At 40.1% G+C, this 19,775-nt stretch overlaps 1 protein-coding gene across 1 annotated transcript in view; it reads right to left on the bottom strand.

The window, feature by feature from the left end:
• The window catches only part of OXCT1 (3-oxoacid CoA-transferase 1), a 130,345-nt gene that overhangs the window by 45,407 nt on the left and 65,163 nt on the right, over nt 1–19,775 (bottom strand). The window contains exons 11-13 of the mRNA XM_004583674.3: nt 19,709–19,757; nt 12,005–12,077; nt 11,341–11,416 (exon numbers count right to left, since the gene is read on the bottom strand). Of these exons, the coding sequence (XP_004583731.2) occupies nt 11,341–11,416; nt 12,005–12,077; nt 19,709–19,757 (198 nt within the window). The remainder of the gene's footprint in view (nt 1–11,340; nt 11,417–12,004; nt 12,078–19,708; nt 19,758–19,775) is intronic.

The following is a 19,775-nucleotide window of genomic DNA, read 5'->3' as shown; positions in this document are numbered from 1 at the left end:
GCTCTTTTTATGCACAACTGTCACAAAACTGATATTCCATCCATAACCATTTTTAAATTGCTACTTACACAGTTAAACTTGGAAAAGTCTGGAAACAAACTGTGCATATATCTTACTACCTAATGATTCTCTATAAATTATTACCACAACTGCAAAGTTCTACTTGCATTACCTAGTGATAGATAATACGGGCAATGTTCAATCTATTCTGAAGAAATTTCAGAAGCTCTATCTGCACTTTCCTTAGGAAAATCCCACTGTACTGGTTGAAGGACAAGAACAGGTATGTCTAGAAAGAGGATAAGATGGGAGATGGGAAACAGGTTCACTCAGTTCCAATCCCATATAACAAATGCATTTCATAATAAAATCCTATCCAGAGAACTTGAGGGTCTAAACATACAGGTTGTGACATCAAATGTCCCCAAATAGAAACTATGTGCTTGGTCTGGTTCTTAACAATGACCACTATAGGATCCAGCAACGTGCGTGATAGACTTGGCTGTATCCAGCACTACCACAATGGGCTTTCTTAATGCCGTACCGAGTGCAATACACTGGTAAGGAACACAGTGGCTGATTCAGAGCTCCTGCAAGTAGCAAAACCATGTAAGGCATCCTTTTTGTTCCTCAAGTATAATCTCACTGACAACCTACGGGCTTTCGTATTGAGTTCTCACTTTTAATAATTTCTGTGTAATTTATCATTTCAACTTTCATTTCCTTTTTATTCAGTGCCCTTGAGGAAAGACTGTGTGATAAATTTGATGGGTTTCTCAACCTTTGACGAAGGAAAACATCTTTACGAGGATAATTTGAATAATTGCAATTTTAACTTGAAGGTTGATTTCTAGAAGCTGACTTTTACTAAAACAATTCTCTGCATATCAAGGCCTTTTTATGACCACAGGCTCAGTTATCTAACACAGATGATTTGTAGGTCTCATAATTGCTGGAATCTTGAGTTAAACACAAAAATGCTAAAATTTCACCAACTTTCAATATCATTGAAATGTGTAGTTACGCAGTTTAAAAGCTAAAATTTTAGAACTGAGTTCCTTTAAAAGGAATTACTCAATGCAAGAACTTCATAGATTAGACCTGTACTGTCTAACAAAGTAGACTAGCCACATGTGTCAATAAATGATCTGAAATAAAATTAGAAATTTGGTTTGTCAGCCACACTAATCACATATTTCCAGGGCTCAGAAGCTGACATGTGGTCAGTGGCTATCACACCGAAAGAAAGTAAAGAAATTGAATATAAGCACAACCTAAAATTTTGTTATTTTTTGTGTACAGTTGAAAAACATAAAATATACACTTGACTCTCAACAAACCCACTACTTCCAGAAAGTAATGTAACAATCAAATCCCCCAAATTGTGAAATTTGAAAAACACAATGAGTCTTCTAAAAATAAATTCATGAGTCAAAAAAGAAATGAAAACTGAAATGAGAAGTTAACAAAAGTAAGAATTTTATGATAAAACTTATGCAGTACAATTAAAATTATACTGAGAAACAATAGAGCCTTAAAAGCTTGTATAATTAAAAGGAAAAAAAACTGCAAATAAACATTAGATTTATGCATCTTAAGCTAGTAGAATGTAAAATAGAATAAAATTAACAGATATATCTTAAAACAGTGATTAACTTAAAAAGATATACCTCCTGTAAGTCTAATTAAAAGTAACTGAATATTTGCAGAAATAGAAATATAAAGCTGACATGGGGGACACAGGAAAGCAACAGCGGAGACAATGGTATGATGTTGCAGTGATCAGACACCCCAGTGGCAGTCAGCAAGTGGCGACCATCCACGGGCGGCAAGAGTTCCACCAGCAGCCAGTTCCATATGATCCTCACACCTAATGGCCAGCAGGTTCCAGTAAGATCAGCACCACCAACAACCTAGCTATATAGGACACCTGGTGTCTCCCTAATCCTGGGAACTGCTCAAATCAGAAGTGGGAGAAAGGCTGTACAGACAATAGTGCAGCATCAACATGGGAACACAGGAGCTGGAGAGTGGTGAGCCAGGAGCTGGGACTACAGAGACCATGGTGGAAATCTAACACAAGAGCCCAGATCTGAAACTCACTGCAGGGAGTGGCACAAGTGACTGCAAACAAAAAACCATGTACCAACCACAATAAGTAAAATCAAATTATACACTTGTGGGTGACACAGCTTGGAAACCTGCCCCAAGGAGAAGAATCTGCTAACCAGAAGTACAATGACCAAGAGCAAAAGAAGAGACAATGGCATAATGAATATTACTGAAGACTCCCCTGCACAGGAGCAAATAGTGGAAAGGATATCTAGACAAGATGACACAGGAGGGACAAGTTCCAGAACTGGCTCATCTACTAAGTAAGTCTGTCATCTGCATCTATTCATGTCATTTCTCTGGATTCAGGCTTTTCTGTAGTAAAATTGAGGTACAATGCAGCTTACTCATGTAAAGGAATTCCATACTTATCCTCTTACCACCCGACGGGATAGCAGAAAGGCAATAACAGGGATCATTTGGGGGGTGACCAGGTGATAACGAGGAGTTTGGAACTCATTCCAGGTCTCCCACACGGATGACAGGGATAGAAGTATGTGAGGCATCACCCACTGCCTTCCACACTAGAAATGGGAAGTTGACATTTGGCCAGGTCTTGAAACAGGCATTCCACGTGGCCTCCTAAGCGCTAAGTCAAAAATTGTCCCCCTTTTTACATATACTTAACATTTTTCCTAATACAGCTTTCTTAAAAATAAATGTGTTAATATAATTTCTAATCTAAAAGAGTGAAGGAAGAAATAAGAGATTTCACCAACTGGAAATGGCAAATTCAGTCATTTCAGGAAACTCAGTTTTCAAGAGTCATTAGCTCTGTGCCTGCAGGGTCATGCTGTCATCAGCCCCTTGGTTTCACTCCCTGCTAACTCATCTCCGCAGCACCATTACTTGTCACATTAGTAATAATGGGTTTCTGGGAGGCCTCATGTACCACTTCTAATGTTTCTTCTCCTTTTAAGTGGGATGTTTAATGAGAAGGGGCTGTTGTGGTCATTAGTCAAATGGACAAATATTCGAAACTGAAAACTCATTGCTCAGTGCCTCTGAAAAGAAAGTAAGAAAGACAGACTCAATCCAGTACCACAGGCTCCCACCCTCTGGAGAGGAGTGTGCCTTCTAACACCAAGGGAGACAGAGAATCCTCCCTGAGCTTCTGGCACCACAGCCTGGATTCAGTCTGACACTTACAGCACCTTTCTTTCAGTCTCTAGACTGAAGCTATCTGGGCTCCACCGCAGAGTCCATGTTCTTACAGTCACGCAGTTGTTTCATAAACACATCAGAAGAAACACAGCAAGGAGAGAAACAGTTCATTTCCTCTACAACAAAAACACTCTAACAGCAATCAAAAGGTAAAACCTCTTCAAGCCTGCCGAACACTAAGATAAGAACAAGCCAGATTCACATCCTTAGGTTCCTTTCCTTCCCTAAAAGGTTACCAGGAGTGAGGACTAAGGCTGGTGAGCTGACTTGTTAAAGAGTTTGCTTTGGGGCCCGGCCGCGTGGCCTAGCGGCTAAAAGTCCTGGCCTGGAATGCCCCGGGATCCCATATGGGCGCCGGTTCTAAACCCGGCAGCTGCACTTCCCATCCAGCTCCCTGCTTGTGGCCTGGGAAAGCAGTAGAGGACGGCCCAATGCATTAGGACACTGCACCCGCGTGGGAGACCCAGAAGAGGTTCCTGGCTCCCGGCTTCAGATCGGCGCAGCACTGGCCATTGTGGCTCACTTGGGGAGTGAACCATTGGACGAAAGATCTTCCTCTCTGTCTCTCCTCCTCTCTGTATATCCAACTTTGCAATAAAAATAAATAAATCTTTAAAAAAAAATAATAGTTTGCTTTTGTTCTTGTCTGACCTTGATGTTAATCTCTCCTTTTTTTACATAGGTTTTAACTTCTTTTCATCACTTTCCTTCACCATGATCCTCATATTTCTGTAATGATGTTTAAATGTTTCCTATCTGAAGAGCACTGAATTTTATAAAAATTCTAATAGAAGGTCTGAATATTTTCAAAGAATTCAATGGGTAGATTATAAAAACTAAAATGAGTAAATAAAATGCTTCCTACTTGAAGTGCACATTTACATGTGGTTAGGCAGTGGAGACTTCAGCACTGGAGTGGGAGCTTAAAGGGAACAGGGTGCAAAGGAGTGAGCCCATGAACGGGTGACCCAGCACATGTAGATGCCCACCCGAAGTCAGCATCACTTACACAGATTATAAGCTTTCAACTGCCATTAGGCTTTAATCCCATAAACGAAACAAACTTCTTTTAAAAAAGATTTATTTTATTTATTTGAAGGCAGAGTTACAGAAAGAGAGGGACAGATAAATCGTCCATCCCGTCTAGACCGGGCCATGTGGAAGCCAGAAGCCTGGAACTCCATCTGGTTCTCCCATGTGGGTGGCAGGGGCCCAAGGACTGGGACCTTCTGCTGCTCCGTTTTCAGGTACTTTGGCAGGGAGCTGGATCAAAAGTGAAGCCAGCTGTGACTCAAGCCCATGCTTAACATGGGATACCAGTTCAATTGTTGGCTTAACTAGCTATGCCACAATGACAAAGCAACAATTTCTTTACCCGGTTTGCAGCAATGTTGCAGGGTAGTCATATATTTTTCAGGTTGGTTCCAGAATGTAAAATTCATAAGACCTAATGAGACTGATTCAGATTCCCACTCCATCACTAATGACATGGAGGAACATGAATATCTAACTCCTTTGCCTAAATGTCTTCACCCACGAAGGGGTGATTAACTCCCAACAGTGCAGAATTAAATGACAAGAAACATACAAATAATCCAGCATGGGACTTCACTTGTGGCATAGGTTAATCGTTGGTAGTTCCCACTTAGGGAACCGTCCTGGTGCAACAGCTTAAACTGCCACCTGCTGCATCCCAAGTAAACTCAGCCTTAAGTCCAGGCTGTTGCACTTCCAATTCAGCTCCATGTTAACACTCTGCAGCCTGAACCAGCCCTGGCCATTATGGCCAACTGAGGAGTTAACTAGTGTATGAAATATCTCTCTCTCTCGCTCTCTCTTTCTTTCTCCTTGCAACTCTGCCTAAAAGAACAGTTCTTTCCTTATAAAAACAATAGCTTTATAATTCAGCTGTGGCTTTGAATCATAGCTTTTAATCATCAACAGACTCTTCTAGGTGAGAACAATTTTCCTTACAACATAAATATAAAATATATACTGCAGTCTGGCTGGATGTGAGATGATTTTGTCCCTGTCTTGCTTTCACACTGATAGTCAAATGAGAGTTTTGAGACCCGGAGTTGCGGGGAAGGTATTTTCTCAGAAGCAGAATTTATAAAGGAAATGGTCTAAACAGGTTCCAAGACTGTTCTGACCCTCTTACAGATCAAGGAATACTACAGGGGACAAGCAGGGCATTCTGTATATAAGTTTTATTTGCTGTAAAGAATCCTGTTTCCAATGAGACGGGCCAACAATTGTCCCCAGCTCACTGCCTGGGGACAATCTGCAGGCTGCAGTGCAGCAATGGACCATTTTGTCCGGTGCAGAGGATAAGAAAGCCAGAACTGAGTTGAGATCTGAAAACACCAAGAAAGGAGGTCGCTGCAGGGAGTGTTCTGAAGATCGCCACGGGGTCACTGTGAGTCTCGGGTGGAATTCTGGAGTGTGCACATCCCTCAGCACACACTTGTCCATGAGAGAAAATTAGCCAAAACATAGGAAAGATCTACACGCGAGCCTTAGGCATGAAGTGTCCAGAACTCACATATGTGGGTAACAGACCAATTAATATTTCTGACAACCAGACAAGAAAGACCTCACAATATATGGTGATCAGGTCCAGGCCTCCAAAGCAAACTGGCTTGGCACTGGAAGTACAGAAGCCCGAAACTAAAGACTTAAAAATAAACATTGGAAGGATCAACCCAAGTGACAGCTCTAAGATTTATACTACAGGAAATGTCAAAGGATGCCTGTCAAGCAAAAGGAAAACAACATCTGAGAGCAACCTGGATCTGCACACAGCAAACGTGCAGAAAAGAACAAACGAACAAGTCTATTGGAAAACAAACAAGATTTGTAGCAAAAAATAATAGCAAAGTATTTGGGGTTTATATCACACGCGGAATAAGATATATAATTAATAAATTTGATGAAGGCAGAAGTAGTTTACTTTTGTGTGATTCTTATATATAAAGTGATACATGATTACTTATGATGTATGAAATTAGATAGTTAAAGAAATCATTAACTCATTAAGACAATTAGGAATGTAAAATAAGAGTATGAAAAGTAGTTAACTGATCCAAAATAAAGCAAACAACAACAAAAGAAACATGAAGTGAACAAGGAAAACATATTGAAAAGATTTAAATCCTAGCATGTTGATGATTACATTGAGTATGCAATTATGAAATATATGTGAAATATAGTACTTTGACAGCAATGTAGAGCTTTGCTTGCTTCAATTACAAAAAACAAACAAATAAACAAAGGTAGGTTTCCAATCAATAATATAAGGCAGGAGTTGGCAAGCTTTTTCTACAAAGGGCAAAGTGGGAACTATTTTAGACTTTGTCTAAGTCCTGGGACCTTGTGGGAGTGTGTTGTGTGAGTGTTGGAACGAAATCCCTGTCTTATTTTTTAACCTGGAACTCCCAGGGTATGGCACTGAGTTCCTTCTGGCAAAAGGCCAAAGAGCCACAGGTGAAGCAGCAAAGAAATGGACCGACATAATCCTTTTTAGCAAATCCACTCCAGAGATAACTCACCCATGTATGCATGTGGCAGAGAGCCCTCCAGACATGACCACACTGCCCCATGGGGAGTCACATTCCCAACACAGGAACTATGGGAGACACTTTTAAGGAAGAATTGGTCTCTTCTTCAGCCATTCCCCTCTACTGTTGCAACATCAAAATAGCCATAAACCATATGTAAGTGAGTGAGTATGGCTATATTCCAATAAAACTTTATTCGCAAGAAACAAGCAATGGGCTAGATTCCGTACATGTGCCACATACTGATGATCCCCGCTAAAATATCAGCGACATAAATTCAGTGAATTTTTTTCCCACAGGTACATCACTGAAAAAGCTACAACAGTTTATGACCCTTAAAGTACGACTGATTAAATACCTGTTGAATGGATGCACTAATGTTATCCTTGGGACAAGCTTGCTACGTTAAGTATTATTGTCATTTTGTGAATGAGTAAGCACACTTTTTAGGCAGAATTTTTTTTTGAGTTGATGATGGATTTCTAAGGTACTAAATGTGTTTTCTGATTTATTGTACTTCCAGCTTGTGATGGTTTTATGGGTTTTATCTAAGTCTTTCTGGGTTTTATATAGTCTTATGTAACTCAAGGAGCATCTGCACAGTGTGAGGAGATGATGTGCCTTGTCACCATCTGTGAAGGAAGCAGTACGCAAGCACAAGCTTCATGCCAAAGTCCTCTGCTTTCCTTTATCACACCAAACAGGCAAAGGCATTCACTGAGTAAAAGCGTCCCGCTGTAACATGTATGTTTTCCACCTATTCTTTTTCCATAGTCATGACGTGTACTTTCCTGATTCTTAGGATCAAGCAAACAAGACACTAATACATTAAAATCATATGTAAGTTTATACGCTCACCTATCTCACAATCTGTACCTATGAGTTTAATATGTGGACTACATTTTCTGCAACAGATTGAAACTTGAACACACATTTCTTAGTTTTACAACTAGCTAGACTGGACATTTGCCTTCCTTGAAGCCTACAATCAGTTGGACGTGCTCATATGCAGCATACACATGAGCAGTATTCATTTGTATTTATTCACACAAGGAAATGAAAAACGTAAGGAAAAACAAACATCCAAATGCCTCCTATCAGTCTTTTCAACAAAGGTGGGGCTCTTGTGCCCGCTGACATACGGCAGCCTTAGCCAGTAGGCTGCTTATTCCATGCTTTCCATAATAATCCTCAGAGCTGATCACACATGTTTACTCGGCTTCTTAAACCAATAATCGGTGCCAGCTGTTTCTCAAAAATAGACCCTAGGAAAGCACCAGCACGCAGATCCGGTAGCCAGTACAGCTCTCCACCTTTGCAGAATTCATACGGGGTTTTTACCAGAATCACAACAAGCAGGGAACTTAAAGGGGTCAATGAAGGTTTTGCCATATTTTCTCTGTTTGATGCTTCGGGCAAAAATGTCAGAAGTCTTTGCCCATAGGATCAACACTGCATACTAAGAAGCTATTATAGGGTAAGACAGATCACATCTATACCACTTGCTTGTCTTAAAGGCTTCAGGGTTATTGGTCTCAACATCATAACAATGAATGGTGATGCTGTGCCGCTGCTGACACAGCCACTGAAAAATGACTAAATTCAGTCAAAAGATAAAAACAAATGAAAAATGATATCATAAAGCTGAACTTTTTAGCTTCTTGACTGCAGAATCGCACAATAAAAATGTATCTAATTTGTGTATATTAACACAAATCTTTGGGAGAAATAATTGCTGGCTGAAACTGCATAAGGACAGTAGGCTGTGTGTGTCTTATTCGTAACCCATAAGGGCAAGAAATCTATCCTGAAAGGGTTCAGTTTTTGGCATTTGCATATGGGCTTAGGATAAGCAGGTTGTTCTGGTTCCTGAATAATCTCCTTGCTTCTCCCAGTGTAGTTTAAGGCAAACAGAGGGGCATTTCAAAGGACCAGTGGAAAAAAAATGAAATTAAACAGATTTATTCTGCTGCAAAAATTTTTCAAAATACTTGCATATTCTTCAAAAAGTGCACAGAAAATATATATTACATAAAAACTATGCATAAGCTTCAACAATTTTTTTGCCCCAAAACACATTTATCTATTTTATTTTGCATGACCTTTTTGAAGTACCCTCATATTCTCTCTTTAATGTTAAACAATAAAGCATTAAAGAAAACAGAGAAACCATTTCTGTTTATGGAACACATGCAGTGTTCACTTAATCGTGGCAGAAACACACTCTGAATCACATAAATTACAAGGGGTAGAGCTAAAATTCAAACCAGTTCTTTTCCAGAATAAACCTGGTCTTCACTCTGAAGCCATCCTGCACTATGTCCTTGGTGTGCATTATTTCATTTACTTCTGAACATGGCTCTATATAGTAGACACTTTTACATTTCCATTTTACTGATAAGAAAAAGAAGGCAACTGGCTCAAGTCACACTGCTAGCAAATAAATGAAACAGGATCTCAGCCTCTGTATCTCACTGCAGAGCCCATGACCTTAACCACTAAACTACCAGAGCTAGACAGCACACCTCAAACCATGTAGTCTCAAATTTTTTCTTATTCTTTAAAAATGCTAATATATAAAAACTATATCAATCTGTGATATACACAATGCCATGCAGCCATTAAAAAAAAGTGTCATTGTATCTTCTGCAACAACAAGAATGGTACTGAAGGTCATTATCTTGAGTCCTTATTTTAGAGGTAACACCATAACCCAAAGACACGGTGACGCATTCAAAGTCACACCTTGGTTATTGGAAAGTCAAGGCTAAATCGCAGGAGCTGCTTTCCTCTCCTCTTCTTACACTTGATCTAAGTCAAAAGGCCTAAAAGTGATCTCATCTTCTTCTTCCTGCCCCTGAATCCTTTTTGCAAAATCTGAAAATGTAAGTATATTCTGATTTCTTGTGCTAATAAGCATCTTATAACTTGTCCATATCACTTATATAAAGCATGGGAGGCCATTGTGATTTCTTAGAAATCTCCAGGAGTTGCCAACCCTTACAACTATAGGTGAATCAGAATATTTTAAAAACTAAAATAGCAATGTAATTCAGATTTTATGAGTTCTTAGTTGTAATGGTTTATGATGTTTTCTCCCTTACATTTGGTGATGGTGATTCTTCTTTAATATATTCAACCTTGGTCACATGCTGGAATCAGCTGTGTGATTCCAATACGCATCCTACATCCAAGAACAATTAAACTGAAATTCTGCAGTTGGAATCCAGGCATTAATATTTTTTAAAAACTAGATAGTGATTCCAACAATATGTGCACAAGTTTGAGAGACAGGGCTTTAATAATTAGTGAAAGTTTGAACTAATATTCCATGTAGTATTGATCAAAAGAGGTAAACTAACCAGTCTCTAACATGGTTGTGAACTATATTAATTCACCTTGCTCAAAAATTATAGAGAAATACCAAAGAGATTTCAGAAAACCTGTCACATCATATGATACCAACCTCAGCTACAAGACAATATTACTCAGAGCATAAGCTTTAGAAATACATCTGTAAACCTTTTTAAAATCAAAAATAAAAGAGCATCACTTGGGGGCAAATATTTGGCACAGCAGTTAAGATGCTGCTTGAGAGGCAAAGTTCTTGGGATTTTGCTATCCACATAGAAGATGGAATTGCAGGTTCCTGGCTTCAGCCTGGCTCATCCCCAGCTCTTACAAGCATTTGAGGAGTGAACCAGCATTTGGAAGATTTCTCTCTCTGTCTTTCTCTTTCCCATTGACTTTCATATTAGAAATAAATAAATGGCTCAAAAAAGCAGTAACCTGGAAAAACAGCCAAAATGAGTTCATGATCACAGGTACACACCCACTGTTTTTTTACATACAGATTCGAAACGCAGCAGCCTGGAACATAGTGAGCACACTCGTGGATTAAGCTACTGATTATAGTCCTTTTCCCAATGCTGATTGTAAGAGGTGTTTTCCTCGACTCAGGTCATTATTAAACGATAACGATTTGCATTTCATAAGAATGCTTAACTGTCACAGGTCTGGCATTCCATAACAGAAGACAATGTGATTATTTGGGGGTAGGGGGTACACAATCAAGAGAGAACTTTAAGCACTGTGAACAGGAAAATAATAGAATGAACATAAGGTTAATGAACTCAGTGTTTTTCCTAGTTAGTTTAAAATGGTAATTACACTAATAAACATTTGTATTTCTTACTTTCATCAGAGTATAATTAATCCTTTTATGGTTTTGTCTTTCTCAACTTTCTTAGGAACATATTATTTTGCCTTGATTTTGTCTGTTTTTAGTCCCAACCATGCATTAAACTTGCAAAGCAGAACACTTCTCAATTCTTGCTTGATTAAAACTTGATCGAAATTTAAAAGTGCATATTAAAGTATTTCATTTGCTAAATAATTACATTGTGTCCTCTAACGGAAATGACAGGATTTTTTTTCCTGTTTTTCAAAAAAAAATTATTATATTGATCCAAGCATGATTAAAAAGAAAGGAACGTTCACTCACAGGGATCATCCAGTTCGCCAGGTCACCATACTTGGAAACTTGCATTGCTCCTAGCATGGTTAGATCGATATGGCCGCTGAGAAAGAAAAAAGAAGACTCCTAAAGCAAATGTCACAAGCTTTCTGTCCCCTTTACTTGACATGGCCAGTAGCTTCAATCATTTTTTGCCCCCTAAATCCTTTATCTTCCCCTTGTAACTAATTTCCAGATAAATCAGCTCTAAGCCGATGCAATAAAATAACCATTCCTTCTTAAACAGTTCAGTCTGTACTATCCCCAGAACAAACGAACAAGTGTACACAGCTGAGCCTGTTTCCCTCATGAGGGCACATGAGATGTGATTTGAGGACAAACACCAGTTAAAAGTGAGCCCACAATTTGATGAAATTGTCAGAATCCTCAGATGGGACCCTAGAAATATTTCCTTCAGTCCGGTTGGCACCAGGATATATATTGCATTTGAAGAATTCTTTTCCTGAATAATCTGGACATGTCAACGTCCAAGATGCAACATGAATAATCCCACACCTTCCTGAAGCCAAAGAAACCTGTGATCGTTTCCTGCTTGGAAACTGCGGCTGCGTTTAGAGCCTTGTGAGTGCACTTAAGGGATGACTCAGCTCCTTCCGCACTGTATGAAACAGGGGGCTCCGTTATTACATACCCTCTAATCATTGCAAATGATTCGTCGCTGGAGAAAAAAGAGGCTCCTGGAAGAACAGTGACTGTTTCCTTGCCTAAACACACAAAAGAAAGGAAAGCTATTAGCTTGTTAAGAGCATCATGGGGGAATACTACTCAGCTATTAAAAAAAACAAAATGCAGTTCTTTGTGGCCAAATGGGCCAAACTGGAAACCATAATGCTAAGGGAAATGAGCCAATCCCAAAAGGTTAAATACCACATGTTTGCCTTAATTTAAGATGATATGATGTTATGTATAACAAGTTATGTTATGAATGTTATATGTTGTGTATAAACCAAAATTGAAATGTCAATGAGGTGGTCACAGAAGGTGGATAAGAAATCGCATTTACTTTTACCATATTGGTTACTCATTACTATGTCAATTAATTCCATAATGATGTAAATTTTTGCTGATGGTATGTTGGAGCTTTTAATTGATCGGGATGATACTCTGCTGGCTCTGTCTTCAGACCAGACAGGGTATACCTAAGAAGCCGTTGAACTTGACTAGACAATAAGATGCTGGACTCTATGTTTGGTATATGCTTGCAATGGGGGAATCTCAACTGAACTTGAACTGTGGTTATGCAACAAGGTGGAGGAATCCACCATGGTGGGAGGGTTTGGGGAGGGGTGGGGAGAATCCCAGTACCTATGAAACTGTGTCACATAATACAATGTAATTAATGAATTTAAAATAAAATTTAAAAAAAAAAGAGCATCATGGGGGACAGACCACCTTCTCTGACTCCAAAAAGGCTAAGATCCCTGTGCTAAAATGCCAGGCCACAAGGAGTGGTAAACACGAGGGGAAACTGCCCACCCTATTATGAGGAATATTTTGCCATTGGCATTGTTCACCACTGTTCCCGCCTAGTGATAACAGATGAACTTTTACTAACTGGAAATTCTCTATAAGCAATGCACCCTGTATTGCCTATTGTACCCCAGTCCCTGCCATCCCTATTCCCTTCACAAGCCACTGCTAAACGCTACATGGAATCAGCAGGAAGGCAGCACGGAATGACACCTGTCAGGAGCCAGTGCTCCGGTAAGTCAACAGAGCAGAGAGCTGGTAGAATTCACAGGAACTTATGAACAAATGCCATTTTGAGAGGATTGACACAGGAAATGCCCTCATTCATTTTCTTACGTCTATTTAAAACTTTCAGTTATAAGACAAAATTGTTCTGAGGATTTAATGTACAGCATGGCAGCTATAGTGTAAAATACCATCTTGTACACTTAAACTGGTAAGTGATGAATATGCATTTGACTTGGTTATGCTAATAACTTCATAAAATACAAATAGATCAACTCAACATGTATGCCTTGGCTGTATATAAATTTGTCCATTGTACTCCAATAGATGGTGTATAAAATCAAAATAAAGATCAACAAATCATATAGAAAGGTCCCATCTCATTCCTTAGTGTTGTTAGCTTGAGGGTTTCCCTGTCTATCATACATCTTTACCCTCTTGCTCCTATAAGCTCCTACTAATACAACAGGAAGCATGGCTTTAGTCTAGTCATGTCCCACTCCAGAGTGCCCAGGTTCCAGTCCCAGCTCTGCTCCTAGTTCCAGCTTCCTGCTAATGTGCACCCTGGGAGGAAACAGGCACTGCTTCCTGCAGCACATGTCAATAATCTGGATTGCATTCCAGGATTTCATCTTCAACCCCCAGCCTGGAATCACTATTGGCTTTTGAAATCAAAATAGCAAACAGGAACCTTCTCCTTTCCTCCTCTTCCCTTTTCTCTCCCTTCTCTATCTCTTCTTGCCAAATAAATGTTTAAACTGCAAGGCCTTGATGAAATCAATGAATAAGGTGGTGATAATGGCCAAGATACTTAATGTTAATTTCAAGAGGTGCTCTTGAAAGACACCCTGCCCAAAATTTACATTCCACTATAGAAGCTGAGAGCTAAGAAAGATTTTCAAGGTCATCCAGTGACTACACAGTAATATCACCTGACTCCCATCAAAGCTGCTGTCATCTTGCCAACTATTTCCGTCCATTCAAGGGCATCAGCTGCCCAGGAACAGTTTCTGGTCTCAACCAGAAAAGCACTCATATGCCAATTAGTCAAAGATAATTCAACTAAGAGAGTACATGCTTAGCCACAAGGTTTCAGCACGTACCAGAAAAGGAAAGAACAGGGAAGAAAAGTAGTGGCCAAGTTCTACCTAGGGAAAAATTCCCAGTCCTAAAGGCTGAGAAATCATGTGACTGGGTCCCACAGTAACCACAGCTAGCCCCTGCCCTGCTTGCCCTCCTTGGAAGCTTGCCTGCACATCAATATTTCCCACCAACGGAGGTCAAGAATGAAGAGAGAGTAAACCTATTTATAGGTTGCTCAACTATTTATTCCCCAGAGGAATTTGATCCTAAACCATGGAAACATGTTCACATCTTTAAACTGAAAATCTTTGGCAAATATTTTTCACAGGGTGTAGACAGCACAGAAGACATGGAGAATGAAGTCAGAGAACACATGTAAAGCCTGTACGCCTCCTGTGCCTGGTAGACAGAAAGGGCTTCATACGTAACAGCATTTGTTACTATTGGTGTTAGTAATCCTCTCTAAACTTACTGATGCAAGAAACAAATAACATTGCTCCTCTAGAGACCAAGTAACTGGTTTACGCAGTGATGGTACATGGCCAGCCAGCATGGGCTCTAGGTTTTAAAACATGCAATAAACTGTATCTTACAGCAATAAACTTCTGTGCTCAGCATATCCAGCTCCTTACCACCATGGCTGTGAGATGGAGAGGCAAAGAAGAACAAAAACAAAACAAACACAGGGAAGAAAACATAACAATCTTCACGAAATTGCAATGCCTTCTAAAGGACTATCTCTACTGGCTCATAACAACCAATAAGCATTGTTTACCAACTTAGAGGAAACTCGGGTCAATGGGAAGTGTTTTGGCTCTCCCTCTTTAATTAAAGAAGCCTAATTTCATTAAAGAATCCAGAAAATAAGTCTCATAAGAAAAAAAATCATCAGAGGCCAGCACTGTTGCACAGCACGTTAAGTTACTTGGAATGCCAACGTTCCCTATCAGTGTGGCAGTCAGCTCCTGGCTGCTCCCCTGCTAAGGAGCCTAGGAAGACATTGGACGATGGCCTGAGTACTTGACCCCTGCCCGGGAGACCAAGATGGAGTTCTTGGCTCTTGAGCTTAGCCTAGCCCAGAACAAACTGTTGCAGCCATTTGAAGAATAAACCAGAAGAGAGAAGACATCTCTCTTGGTTTGCTTTTAAAATGCATACATATAGATGTATATAAAATACAAAATATTTTAAAATATAAAATATGTACATATATTTTAGGATATCAGGTCTTTATCAATCCCATCTAGCACTTTATAAAAATACATTTTTGGATAAGTAAATTTCAATATTTTTAAACACCAAATATCTAAACAAAAAATAGAAACTCTAAAGCTTAATCCATGTTTTACAAATTCAAGATCCACAACTGATCAAGAAAAAAGTCATAACCATAATTGATAAAATATTCAACAACAAAAAAGACAATTGCCTTATTTGGCTCCTCCGGATTGATCTGTATATATATCTGAACCACTTCATGACATTTGACAAACAGTTCCACAGTTCCTGAGTCCTCTGAGTAATCACAGGTCATTCGTTCGACATTGATTGAAGGCCTGGTGGGTTCCTTGAACTGTATTACTAACAAAATTCAGCTACACTCAACTGTTGGTTCACTAACTCTTGCATCAATTCAGAAGCACATGGAGGCCTTATAACATGCAAGCTGCTGCATCTAATTCCCAGGGTTTCTTATGCAGAAGGTGTGTGATGGTGCCAGGGAGTTTCCTTTGCTAGAATTCCCCAGTGACGCTCATTCTGTGGATCTGGGAATCTGGAGAAGCACTGCCCCAATCCAACTTGGCAGCAAGAGAGAGAAATATCTCCAAACACCATGAAGACACAATGTGGATGCTTATGAGAAAGGCATTCGGCATGTTGTGGGCTCAGGGAAAAGGCAATCCTGTCCCATAGAATGAGTCAGAGGACAGCTGAACTGGCACTTGAAGGACAGCTACAGTATGTCTGGGGAGATGGGAATGAAATTGGGAGGGGCAGAATTAAAGCATACAGGAAAGAAAACACGAGCCATCTTCAGAGATGCCCCAAGCACACCATGCTAGTCCTACGTGGATGGACAAAGGCATCCCTGCAAGCAACAGGCAAAGACAATGCTGGCAAACTTGGCCGCAGCCATCAGAGAGATGTGGAATGTGGTGCTGCTTGTACTGTGGTCTACAGGTCTGTGATTCTCCACACAGGATTCGTTCTTCTCGGCACCACTGACAGTGGGGCTGACTAATTCTTGCTGGGGGTTGATGCAGGTCATTTCCCAGCATTCCTGGCCTCTACCCATTCCATGTCAACAGCACTCCTTCTCCCAGGCATGATCATCCGGAATGTCTACAGACATTACTGAATGTCCCCAGTGAGTGAAAAATCACATACTCACACACCCTCTAATCTGTTGAACAGCAAGGTTGTGAAGTATAGATGACAGGACAGCGTTTACTGGTCAGCAGATAAGAACCGGTCATTTAAAACATGATTTATACATTAAAATAAGACAACAACACTAACGAAGATTGCAAAATGCACATTAATACCAAAACAAAAACCCAAGACATGGAAATCCTACAGCTGCATGGGGTTACTGCAGGATCAGGCCCCTGAAATGCCCGAAGCCTTAATCACTTAGGATTGTATTTTGGTATAAGTTGGGTTCTCAACAGAGATAGCTCCGTGAACTTGGAAAAAGGGGAGAGATCAACAGTGCTGAACACAGTCACTTTACTCTTATGGGCTTCAGTTTTCGCAATTGGGATTACAAGGTTTTTTTGAAGTGCAAATGGTACAACATAACTTGACAAAGTAGTCTTCAAGCTACTTTTAGTGGTTTGCAAGCAGAATTCATGTTTCTATAATCTTTCTATGAAGCTACTATTTAGAAAAAGTGACCCCTGGAAACAGATCTATAATTATTTTGAAATTTTATTACGCCAATTATACCTAAACACATAACTTTTTGTATTCATTCAAAGACATCTCTTAAAAACAACAACAATCACAAAAAAATCAAATTAACACAAACAAACAATGGAACTAACTTTCCAGGGAACTTTTAGATAATTCGGGAAGTTAAGGAAGTCATTAGTTAATGTTCTAGGCTCTCTAATTTATATAGCTGCAAAAATCCAAAGCATTCATTTAAAAAAATGCCAAAAAAAAAGACCTCAATAAATGAGTTAGAATGTAGTTCAACTGATATGGCTTCCTATAAACTATGATTCATTTTTTAAAATGTAGTTATTTGACAGAGTTACAGAAAGAGGGAGAAAAAGAGAAAGAGAGTCTCCCTCCACTGGTTCCCTCTCTGATTGTTGAACAATGGAAAGAGTGGGCCAGTCCAGAATCAGGAGTTGGGAGATTTTCTGAGTCTTCCAATGGGTGCAGGAACCCAAGCACTTGGGCCATCCCCTATTGCTTTCCCAGACACTCTAGCAGGGAGCTGGTTAGAAGTGAAGCAGCTAGAACTCGAACTGGTGGTGCCCAGCAGGGTTGTTGGTGCCTCACCATCACACCATAGCACCTTGCCCAAATGCCTAAGTGTGTGGGGTTTTTTGAATGTTTGTTTTTGAGGTTTAGTTATTTTTACTTGAAAGGAATAGTTTACAGAGAAAAAGAAGAAATAGAGAGAAACAAGAAGAGATATCTGACATCTACTTGTTCGCTCCCCAAATGGCCTCAGTAGCTAGAGCCGAGCTGATCCAAAGCTGGGAGCCAGGAGCTTCTTCCAGGTTTCCCACAGGGGAGCAGGAGGGCCATGTCTTGGGCCATCCTCCACTGCTTTCCTAGGCCTTAAGCAGAGAGTTGGATCAGAAGTGGAGCAGCTGGGAAATAAACATGGGATGTTGGTACTTGCAGGCTGCGATTAACATACTGTGGTACTTTGTCGGCCCCTGAGTTCTTGCTTTGAAAAGCAGTTTAATGTTGTATGTCATATTTCAAAGGGTAAAATATAAAACTGGTGAATTGTGCTGCTTTCAAGCTCAGCAGAATTGGGAATGCCTACCGTTCAATGATGTCACTGAAAAAATTAATTTACAAGGAAAAGTGGGTTATATGAACTCAAGCCTGAAATCGGGAAAACGGAGTTATTCATTTTGCAAATAACTCACTAATATCATAAATTAATTAAACCAAGCAGCAAATATTTTCACAGATCAATGAACTATTGCTAAAGGGTATGGTACAATTAAATCATAGCCTTGGTTAAATGTCACTGCTTTAGCACAGTGGGCCTTCCAGAGTTGAGTTGTGTTAACTAATTCAACTATTCAACCAGAAGCTGTTTTACTTGGAAAACTTTTAAGTGTCAAACATCAATTCTACTTGGCAGCTGGCCTTTAGGTTCAGTTTCTATTACTTCTGACATCAACACATACTATTTTTGGATGCACAAGAAGAATTTGTTTGTAGGCATAGAGGAAATAAAAGGGTGCAGAGAATCAGGCCAGAACACAAAAATCAGCCTCTCGCAGCAGCCCTAGCACAAGGACGATTCATAGCCCAGACCTGCTGATAGGGTTGGCTGAAGCACAGGCAGCCATGAGATTAAAAGGCCTAATCTGCTCTTCCTCCCTGAGGTTGCTGATATGTGAGTCTACATGGATATCTTTTAAAAGTTCATAGAAGAATGAACTTAAAAGGTAAGTATAAACCGTGGCCAAAAAAACCAGAAATCCATTCACACTTTTTTCATAATATATATTTTTGGTGAACTTTCTGAAGATCCTTTGCATAAACCCCAGTTAATTAGATTCATAATACAAGGCAAAGCTAATGAGCACAGGAACAAAGAAGAGGAAAAAGCTATGGTCCCCAGTTCGCATCACCGGGATGTGCTCAGTATCAGAGGACTCCCTTAAGCATCCTTGCATCTTTGGAGGATATTCTCCCAATCCCCACTCCCAATGAGGACTACAGGGCAGCAAGTACCAACTACCATGAAAACTCTAGGGCGGCACATAGGTCCTTTTTGCTCTAGTGAGCCCTCCCCCTCCCTTCTCCATCCTGACAAGGCTGGCCTGTTTCCAGCTGGGATTGGCCAAAGCAAGGCACAAGCAGGAGACCTAACAGAGGCTGCCCTCGCCCCACCTGGGTTGTGGCGGGACAGTGATGCTTCTCTCCCAGCCTGCAGTCCTGTTACACACCTTCCTACCACTGCTGCTTAACCACTGTGCACTTCACCAATCTGCCTTGGTTTCCCTAAGCCCTTCTAAATCCCTGTAAATTGTCTTTTTCTTTAATTCCCCTTGATTACCCCATTTGAGAATGTTGCCTATTTGTTTAAAACTTTTCTATTGAACATGCCACCACCTGTCCTTCCTCACTTCACCTAAGACATCCCCAAGGAGAGGAGTCTCCAGAGAGGGAGCAGATAAGTTTATCTGCCTTCTCAACAATAAATGCACTGTAACATTCTCCAAGAAAAACGCAGGAATTTATTCCAAGTCCATAGCATGATAAAGCATAGGATTAAGTTACAGCAAAGGGAAACAAATGTATACACACACACACACACACACACACACACACACACACACAGTGTGATTACCTGCATTGATTAGATCTGCATCAACTTCATGTTTTAATGGATATGGACCCTGTCAGACACAGGACAC

This window comes from Ochotona princeps, chromosome 23 (assembly GCF_030435755.1).
Source record: "Ochotona princeps isolate mOchPri1 chromosome 23, mOchPri1.hap1, whole genome shotgun sequence".
In the NCBI taxonomy this organism is placed as follows: domain Eukaryota; kingdom Metazoa; phylum Chordata; class Mammalia; order Lagomorpha; family Ochotonidae; genus Ochotona; species Ochotona princeps.
Note: the sequence above shows the minus strand (reverse complement) of the source record. Positions and strands in the feature narration are given on the sequence as shown.